Consider the following 9,589-nt stretch of genomic DNA (forward strand, 5'->3'; position numbering starts at 1 on the left):
GGAGTGTCAGGTGTGCGGTGAGTGGGAGGTCCTGGGGAGGGACCAAGGGATGGCTGCTGTGTCTCCTGCGGCTCCTCTGCTCCTGTCCTCCATGCTCCTGTGGTTCCAATCCTGCTACCCATCTCACACAGCTCTCTGCCCATTAGTCCCCTTTGTTTCCTCTCAATCCTCTCAACTTCCCTCCACCCCCCTGGTGCCCCTCTTGGTGGCTCCTGATGATGCCCATCCCCCAGGCTTCCACGAGCAACGTTCCCACTGTAGCCCAAGTCCCTGCTTTCGTGGTGTGGACTGCATGGAGGTCTACGAGTACCCAGGCTACCGGTGTGGGCCTTGCCCTCCTGGTCTTCAGGGCAATGGCACCCACTGTACTGACATAAATGAGGTGAGGAGAAGGTTAAGGATGGCAAAGGGAAGAGTAGGGAAATAAATGATGAAAGACATAAGAAAAAAAGGAAGGGAACTACTAGGATGGTAAGAGGACTAAAGAGTAAAGGGATAAAAAAGGGGATGAAGGGGATGGGGTAGATGTTGAAGGGATATAGAGGGAACTGGAACAGTAAGTAGGAGGGATAAGAAAACCAGGAAAGGGTAGGAGCACAGATGATATTTGAATGACACAGAGGAGAGAATGAAGAAACTGAGTGAGAAAGACCAGAGAAATAGGAAAAAAGTTTGGGTGCAATAAGCAGAAGACTGGAGGAACTGGAAGGGAGCTGATTATGGGGTTCAGGGGCTAAAAGGACAGGATTAAAAGAATACAGAACAAGGCTGGATGCATGAGGAGGCAAAGGAATAGGGAAGGATGTGGATTATTGAGCTTGGTGAGGTCTAAAGGTTCTGGGCAACTTATCTAAGGTGGGGATGATGTCCAGTTTCCCCAAGAGGATGCTGAGCCAAGCCTCCTTCTGTCCTTTCCTTCAGTGTGCCCATGCGGATCCCTGCTTTCCAGGCTCTAAATGCATCAACACCATGCCAGGATTTCACTGTGAGACCTGTCCTCAAGGGTACAAAGGGACCCAGGTGTCTGGTGTGGGCATCGACTATGCTCGTGCCAGCAAACAGGTTAGGGAGGTGGACATGTGGCTTAGCACTAAGGTGGGGAGCTTATCCAGAGGTTACAGCACTGACCCCCTAAAATTACCTAGACATGACTTATTGGCTTATTTGCATGATTTGGAAACTATCCAAGTACCTAAGTTTTCTTCCTTGACTGTACCTCCATTGGGAGCCTTTGCCTCCCAATGCCTTATCCTTTGTTTCAGATGATGAGAGCAACTGCTGGTTGGGTCTCACTAAAACTAACCCCTTGGTTCCTCCAGGTCTGCAATGATGTGGATGAATGTAATGATGGGAACAATGGTGGATGTGACCCCAATTCTATCTGCACAAATACTGTGGTGAGTTGGTGAGACACAGCACCATGTAACAGAGAGGATGACAGATTTGTAGTCAGGAGAAACCTGGCTTCAAACTCTGCTTCTGATACATTTCATTTGTGTAACCATGGGCAAGGCACTTAATCTCTCTGAGCCTCAGTTTCTCTATATGCAAAATGCGAATAAGACCACGTGTGATACCTTTGTAATGTGGTTCTTATGAAGGTCAGCGATGTGGCACAGTAAATAGAGCACCGGGCCTGGAATCATTATCTGAGTTCAAATCCACCCTCAAATACATACTAGCTGTGTGACCCTGGGCAAGTCACTTAACCTTTGTTTGCCTTATCTGTAAAATGGGGATAATAATAATAGCACCAACTTCCCAGGGTTGTTGTAAGGATGAAATAATATTTGTAAAGTGCCTGACACATAGTTGGCACTATATAAATGTTAGTTATCATTATTATTTTTATTAGAGATGTGCTCTATAGTAAGCCTTAAAATGACAGATGGAGAGAAAGAGAATGTTATTATTACTGGTGGCAGAGAAGAAAAGAATGCTAATATTCCATTGTTCCCATCTGCCTACCTCATGGGAGTTTCCAAGGTGCCATCTCTTTTTTTTTGAACTTTAGAACTTACAGAGGCAGTGGGAAGTCCCATTTTTTCAATTTCCTGCTCCTACCAGAATGGTTTAATATCGTTTTATCCCATCTTGGTGAATTAACACCATGTTCTCCTGCTACACAAATGCTTGACAGTGAATGTTTGGTTACTTACCAACTGATGCTCCTGCCAATCCTTTACTCTTAGGGTTCCTTCAGGTGTGGCCCATGCCGTTCAGGTTTCCTGGGTAACCAGAGCCAGGGCTGTCTCCCAGCCCGGGCCTGTCAAAGTCCAGCACACAACCCCTGCCATGTCCACGCTCACTGTTTGTTTGAGCGAAATGGTGCTGTGTCTTGCTTGGTAAGCCAGAGGGAGGGAGAAAGAGAGACTAATGCAACTCTGGGGGAAAAGGAGGGGACTAAGGACTGGGAGCTGAAAGGGGGTAGGATGTGTAGTAAGGATAGGTCTGGGAGAGGGAAGAACCTGGATATGAGGTAGGAGAGAAGGGTGTGTCTGGAGGGCAAAAGGGAGCTTTAGGGTAAAATTGATTCAGGAGAGATCTGGATTCCAAGGTCCAGTTCTGACACATTCTAGCTGTGAGATCCTAGAAAATTCACTTCTCTGAGCCTGTTTTCTATTTTGTAAGATGAGGATCATGATCATAATACTGTTATTGTTCTTTATAAATTTCAAATATAAATTATTATTTCTGGAAGTCTCCATCTGAAACCCTAATTTTTCTGCATCCCATCCTAGTGCAACATAGGGTGGGCAGGGAATGGGAATGTCTGTGGTCCAGACACAGACATTGATGGCTACCCAGACCAGGCCTTGCCCTGCATGGATAACAACAAACACTGTAAGCAGGTGTGTATGGTGAGCATGGCATGGTGAGGTTGGGGTTGGGATTCGGGTCTGAGTTCCAGTCTCATCATTATTACCTGCTGTGTGGCCTTGGACAAATCTCTCTAGGCCTGTTTTCATATTGGTTAAGATAGAGATCATAATGGCTGCCCTGCCTTGAGTTACATGAGACAATGGATGTGAAAACTCTTCATGAACTCTAAAACTCTACTTAAGGTCATTATTCTCCTTCCTGTTCAGGACAATTGCCTCCTCACACCCAATTCTGGGCAGGAGGATGCCGACAACGATGGAGTGGGTGACCAGTGTGATGATGATGCTGATGGCGATGGAATCAAGAATGTAGAGGTTCCTCTGGGCTCCTTATCTCTTGGTCCCTACTTCCTGGGCCTCTAGTCCCTCCAGTCTTTTCACTGCCCCATCCTTTATCATCTCTACCTGCCTCTTTATGTTCTGTTCCTCCAAACACATCCCATTTCCTTGTTCTTTTCCACTAATACTGTTCTTGACCTCTCTCATCTTTGAGTTGAAAAACCTGGGTTCCTCCAATTATACTTCTGTGGCCATGAGTGCACTTTCTGTGGGCCTGAGCTCCTCATCTGGGCGATAAAGAAGTTGAATATAATGGTCTCTTAGGTTCCTTCTGGTTCTGAATTTTATGTTCTTGTGATTTACTGTCAACAACTAGAAAAAGGGCCTAATCAAACTTGGTAAGGGACTGAGGGAGCTGGGGCACAAGAGGGTGCTGAGTGTTGAGTTTGTGGGCAGTGGCCCTGGAACAAGAAGCAATAGGCCTAGCAAGCCCCAGAGTGTCTGTCCTGTGGTAGTGTTCAAAGCCCTGGCTGGGGTCTATGGGTATAATTGCCTGGACTAGCAGAGGTTCAACCCTTCCTCCTGTCCCCTCCAGGATAACTGCCGGCTGTTTCCTAACAAAGACCAGCAGAACTCGGACACAGATTCATTTGGTGATGCCTGTGACAACTGTCCCAATGTACCTAACAATGATCAGAAGGACACAGACAGCAACGGGGAAGGGGACGCTTGTGACAACGATGTGGATGGGGATGGTGCGGAGGAGGTTCAGAAAGAAAAGGGGGTGGGAAGTGTCACTTTGCCTAGGAATGACAGGGAGGGGAGAAGAGAAAGAAGGAAGGAGGGAAGAACTGAGGGAAGGGGGATGGGAAGGCGGCCTGTGATGATAGCCCCAGTGGGGATAATTTGGAGAGGCTAAGGTCCGGTGGGTATCTGAGAACGACAGTAATGGAAATGCTTGTACTCACTGTGTGGACTGGTACAATGGTGGGAGAGTGAGTGTGTTTGGGTTGATCTTGTAATTCATGTTTAATAAGGGAATTTGGGGGAGGGGGGCAGAAAGGAGTAAAGGAAGGGTATCTAGGATACAGGACATGGAAAGTATTGGAGCCAGGGTGGAAATTAGCCATGGAAAGCCCTTTTTCACTCACTAGCCAAAGAGACAGGTACATGGTTCTTCTAGGGTGGGAGACAGCATGGAGGCATTTGCTTGTGTCAGGGGAGGGAGTGTGTTCAGTCTTGAGGTGACTTTGTATTTCCCTTGACCCTCCTCTAGGAATCCCTAATGGGCTGGACAATTGCCCAAAGGTCCCTAACCCCCTGCAAACAGATCGAGATGAGGATGGGGTGGGGGATGCTTGTGATAGCTGCCCGGAAATGAGTAATCCCACCCAGGTACAGGGGAAAGGGAGAGGGAGGGGCATGTGGAGTATATGGGCAGAGCAGAGGCTGGGGCTAGAACAAAGAGTAAACCTCTTGCCTGGAGGAAACAAGGAAGGGGGTCAGTACTTGGTGGGGTTAGCCAGGGCAAGAAGTGAAAACAGGACCCTATCTCTCAGACAGATGCAGACAGTGACCTGGTCGGGGACGTCTGTGACACGAACGAAGACAGGTAGGGTCTTGGCCAACAGATAAGTCTCCTGGGGGATTCTCCTCTTTTCTTCAAGGTCCTTTCAAATTTTCTCATTCTTCAGTTGTAATCCTTTCTTAACACTACTGGGCTGAGAATAATTCCTAGAATCTGTTCTTCATCCTTTCTGCTTTGATTGCTGCCCTTAAAACCAGCTGCTTCCCAAAGGACTTCATCATCTTCATTTCTAATTGGAGTGGGAGGGATGGAAAATGAACCAGGCAAGGCCTGAGCTTAGAGAAATCCAAAACGAAGGAGTGGAAAGCATGTAGGATATAGTATTCTGTGGGAGCCTTAACCAAGTGCTGTCTCTCTAATGAGCAGTGATGGTGATGGGCACCAGGACACCAAGGACAACTGCCCCCAGCTACCCAACAGCTCCCAGCTTGATTCAGACAATGATGGACAGGGTGATGAGTGTGACGGAGATGATGACAATGATGGGATCCCAGATTATGTGCCCCCTGGTCCTGACAACTGTAGGCTGGTGCCTAATCCCAACCAGAAGGACTCAGATGGTGAGGGCTTGGTTCAGCATAGATCCTATTACAAGTTAGCCTTCTTGGGATATTAAGAGTGGATAAATACAAGCCCTTCTATGCTTGAGAAAGGGGAGGGGGAAAATGGAAGGAAGTTGGGGGAATGCATGCCCAACATGGGTCCAATCCAGAGGCAGGATTTGGGGAGGGCACAATGATATGGTTCAGAGAGCAGGAAGTATCATGCCCTGAATCATATCTGCTTAGGCAATGGTGTGGGGGACGTGTGTGAGGATGACTTTGACAACGATGCGGTGGCTGATCCCCTTGATGTGTGTCCTGAGAGTGCTGAAGTGACACTCACTGACTTCCGAGCTTATCAGACTGTAGTCCTGGATCCTGAGGGGGATGCCCAGATTGACCCAAATTGGGTTGTACTCAACCAGGTAGATATCCCTAGTGGGGCTCCTGAGTTCCTCAGGCTTCAAAAGCCTGGAAGGGAAGGGAAAAGGAACAACGGGATTAAGTGCCTTATTTCTTCTCTTCCACAGGGTATGGAAATTGTTCAGACTATGAACAGTGATCCTGGCCTGGCTGTTGGTAGGTAGTGGCCATTCTTTTCAACAGCCTGGGACAGGGTAGTCATGAAGCTGGGCAGGTGGCTGGGGTGAGGAAAGAAACAAGGGAGGTATGGATAAGAGAAAGAGGGAGAATTAGAGGGCAAAGGAGAAAGTCAGAGGAGTCAGGTTGATAATGTCAGGGTAATGCAATAAGTGGCATGTCTCTAGTCCCAACTCCATGGTGGTCCCTAGTGACCTCTTTCTGCCACCACTTTCCCATAATTAAGTCTTGATTTCTGCTGGTCTATTGGGACAAGTGACCATTAGTCTAACTCTTCTCCTCTCCTCCCCGACTCCCCACCCCAGGGTACACAGCCTTCAATGGTGTAGACTTCGAGGGCACCTTCCATGTGAACACAGTGACAGACGATGACTATGCTGGTTTTCTCTTCAGCTACCAAGATAGTGGCCGCTTCTACGTAGTGATGTGGAAGCAGACGGAGCAAACTTACTGGCAGGCTACACCCTTCCGTGCTGTAGCCCAACCTGGCCTGCAGCTCAAGGTCCTCCAACCTGTCCTTTCAAATCCAAGGGCTAGGCAGCCAAGGCCTTCCTGAAGTCGGCCTATGACCCCTCCCTTCCCCGTCCCTTTCTCATCCCCCTCTCCAGTCCTACCCTATATGATTTGGAAATCGATCCCAGAAACTCCTAATCCTATTTTCCCAATGCTTCCTAGTCCATTTTCCTTCCATGATCAATACTCTATTCCCCAAGTGATTCTTCTGACTTCTCTTCCTTGCCCTTCAAATTTATGACACCCACTGTTTTTCCCTCTACCCCCTCTCTCAGGCAGTAAAGTCAGTGTCTGGTCCAGGAGAGCACCTCCGGAATGCCCTGTGGCATACAGGCCACACACCAGAGCAAGTTCGCCTACTGTGGACAGATCCACGAAATGTGGGCTGGCGGGACAAGACTTCCTATCGATGGCAGCTGCTTCACAGACCTCAAGTTGGATACATCCGGTGAGGGAAAAAAAGACAGAGCCCCTCCTCTGGGAGCCCTACATTATCATCCACCATACAGCCCCTTTTCTTTTGCCTTCCTCTAGGCTAGGCACAAGCTGGCAACTTGTCATGCCTCCTCAGCCAGTTGGCCCTGCCTGCCCTAGGCAAACTGGAATTATAATTTTAGACATGAAAGGGAGTTTAGTTATCATCTAAGTTTATCATACCCATTTTAAAGATAAGGAAGTCAAGGCCATATAGCTAGTTAGAAGCACAGCCAGAGACTCAACTCCAGCTTTACTAATTTCCAGTCCGATGTTTAACGTTAACACCTCTATTCCTTAGCCTGAACTGCTGCTGCTTAGTTCTCTCTGCAGGACTAAGGCCTCTCTAACTTATATCCTTCCTTAGCAAACACTAACAGCCAGTAAACCCTAACCCCTGTTAGGAAATTCAGTCCGTGGCCAAGTCTACATAACCCAACTTCCACACAAGGCTCAATTCAGACAGACAGCACTTGTTGCCATTACACCTAGATTCAGTGAGGTAGGGAGGGAAAAGAAGAGGAGATGAAACTGCTGACCTTAGGAAACCCTGGAAGTCAGAAAAGTAAGCGGATGAGACTTGCCCCAACACAAATATTACTCACCATAGCCAAGTAGCTAGCTGTGTGTGTACCTCTCCCTACCCCCACCCCAGGTCCTTTCCCCTTTAAGGTGCCTGGACCTGTGGGGGGCCAGAGCAGGGGAGCTGTGTGTGTGTGTGTGTGTGTGTGTGTGTATGGGGGGGTGAACTGGAGCCTGGGAAGCGGGTGACTTCACCCCCCTGCCCATTGTGCCTATCGCCATGGCAACTCAATCCCTGCTTGGAATGTGGCTGTGGCTTTGAGATGCAAAGGGGGATGGACAATGAGCTGGGGGCCCCAGGCCTGAGAACAACTCCCCCCTTCCTCTTTTCCCCCTCCTCCACTCTTCTCTCAAGTCTGATGAGATCATGAGGGACTGGCAGGGGACTGAGTGAGAACTTTGGCTTGGTAACAATTCAATATCCAGAGGTACCCCCAAACTCATTAATTTCCTTCCCCTGGGCAGGGTGAAGCTCTATGAGGGTCCCCAGCTGGTGGCAGATTCTGGGGTGATCATTGATACATCTATGCGGGGGGGTCGCTTGGGTGTCTTCTGTTTCTCCCAAGAAAACATCATCTGGTCTAATCTCCAGTATCGGTGCAATGGTGAGGTTCCTGGATCTGGGAAAGGGGGAATGGGATTCAAAATTTCCCCACCTGCCCCTGGTGCCTTTCAACCCATATACCTAGTACTTCTCAATCTTATGTTACCCCAGATCTAAAGCTAAATGGGAACACAGAACAAGAGTGGGGCCCTGGAATTGGGAAAGGGTGGGAGGGGTGCAATTCTCAGCTTCTTTCAGTCTTTCATTTGGAGAAGGGGATGGTGGTTCTTTGTAGGGTGCCTCTTAGTCTTAGAGTCATCCCTGAGTGCAGAGATGGGTCAATGGTCTCTCTTACTTCCCTCATCTCCCCTATTTTCAACCCTTCCAGACACAGTGCCTGAGGATTTTGAGCCATTCAGGAGGCAGTTGCTTCAGGGAAGGGTGTGAGGGTCACTCCAGGAAGATCCAGGATCTAGTCAAGACCCCCTGGTTCCAGATTGGAGGTTCGGGGATGAGTCTTTCCAAACTCTCAGCTAAGCATGAGCTCTCTTTCACCCCGTTCCTTCCACTCCATATGGGTTGGGGATCCAACTGCTCAGTGTGTGAGAAGTTTGGAGATGTCTCTTGGATTCCGTCCCTTCCCCCCCCCACCCCCTTCAGGAAAAAATATTTCTATAAAATTCTTCTTGTTTTCTACCCAGTCCGGTGCATTTGCTTCTTTGGGAGGGAATCAGGCCCCGAAGAAGAAAGAGTGGATAGCCCAGTGGGAAGGAGGGAGGGAAAGAAGTTGGTAAACTGGGATATGTGGGGAGTTGGATCGAGGTAAGGCTACAAACTGTAACTTGGGCAGAGGACAAGGAAGGGGCAAGACGGGAACGAGCTGCATCGTGGGGTGCAGCGGGGAGGATGGAGGCTGATGGGACTCACTGCGGGCGGCGCCCGTCCGGGCGCGGTCTCCTCGGTTCAGTCGTCAGGGGCCAGGCTGCCCTGCTCGGGGTGAGGGGGAGGCCGGGGGGCCGGGGGGGCCGGAGGCCGGGACGAGTGCAATATTGGCGGGGAAAGAACAACACTGCACCACGTCCCGTCCCTCCCGCCCGCCCGGGGCCCGGGGTCCCCGCTCCCCCGGAGCTGGGCCGGGCTGGGAAGAGCAGGAGGCAGACTCTCAGCACGCAGAGCAGCGGCGAAGAGATGTCTAGCTTGGACTGCCTGGACCAGGTCGAAGGGCAACTATGTGCGTGCAGAGGCCGGGAGGAAGAGCCGGAGTCCAATTACCGAGTACCGAGGGCGGCGGCCGTCCGACGCCCGGGCGTTCTGCGCGCCTCGCCTTTAAATACCCCGACTGCGCGGCGCGGAGCCGTAGCCATGGTGACGCGTGTCCCAGCAACCAGGCTGAATGGCTGTCGCTTGGTAACGTGGGAGGTTGGGGCCGAGGTCGGGGCCGCCCACCCAGAGTTCTAGCTCCCTCGATTGGGGGCGGGGAAGAATGGAGTATGAGGGGGGAGAGGCACTTCCGGCTTCCTTTAGCTCCGCCTCGGCATTTTGACACACAGACACACACAGACACACACAGACACACACAGACACA

The 9,589-nt window shown here is 50.0% G+C and overlaps 1 protein-coding gene across 2 annotated transcripts in view; it reads left to right on the forward strand.

The window, feature by feature from the left end:
- The window catches only part of THBS3 (thrombospondin 3), a 12,311-nt gene extending 3,616 nt beyond the window's left edge, over positions 1 to 8,695 (forward strand). For both annotated transcript variants that reach the window (XM_027870798.1, XM_027870797.1), the window contains 17 exons: positions 5 to 17; positions 234 to 382; positions 922 to 1,062; positions 1,320 to 1,397; positions 2,193 to 2,345; positions 2,742 to 2,852; positions 3,090 to 3,197; positions 3,757 to 3,916; positions 4,438 to 4,556; positions 4,721 to 4,773; positions 5,116 to 5,309; positions 5,538 to 5,716; positions 5,822 to 5,870; positions 6,197 to 6,393; positions 6,680 to 6,852; positions 7,926 to 8,065; positions 8,393 to 8,695. In XM_027870798.1, coding sequence (XP_027726599.1) covers positions 5 to 17; positions 234 to 382; positions 922 to 1,062; positions 1,320 to 1,397; positions 2,193 to 2,345; positions 2,742 to 2,852; positions 3,090 to 3,197; positions 3,757 to 3,916; positions 4,438 to 4,556; positions 4,721 to 4,773; positions 5,116 to 5,309; positions 5,538 to 5,716; positions 5,822 to 5,870; positions 6,197 to 6,393; positions 6,680 to 6,852; positions 7,926 to 8,065; positions 8,393 to 8,451 — 2,076 coding nt within the window. In that variant the 3' untranslated portion in view covers positions 8,452 to 8,695. The remainder of the gene's footprint in view (positions 1 to 4; positions 18 to 233; positions 383 to 921; positions 1,063 to 1,319; positions 1,398 to 2,192; positions 2,346 to 2,741; positions 2,853 to 3,089; positions 3,198 to 3,756; positions 3,917 to 4,437; positions 4,557 to 4,720; positions 4,774 to 5,115; positions 5,310 to 5,537; positions 5,717 to 5,821; positions 5,871 to 6,196; positions 6,394 to 6,679; positions 6,853 to 7,925; positions 8,066 to 8,392) is intronic.
- The last annotated feature ends 894 nt before the right edge of the window (positions 8,696 to 9,589 follow it).

This window comes from Vombatus ursinus, unplaced genomic scaffold (assembly GCF_900497805.2).
Source record: "Vombatus ursinus unplaced genomic scaffold, bare-nosed wombat genome assembly UNPS02014798.1, whole genome shotgun sequence".
Classification (NCBI taxonomy): domain Eukaryota; kingdom Metazoa; phylum Chordata; class Mammalia; order Diprotodontia; family Vombatidae; genus Vombatus; species Vombatus ursinus.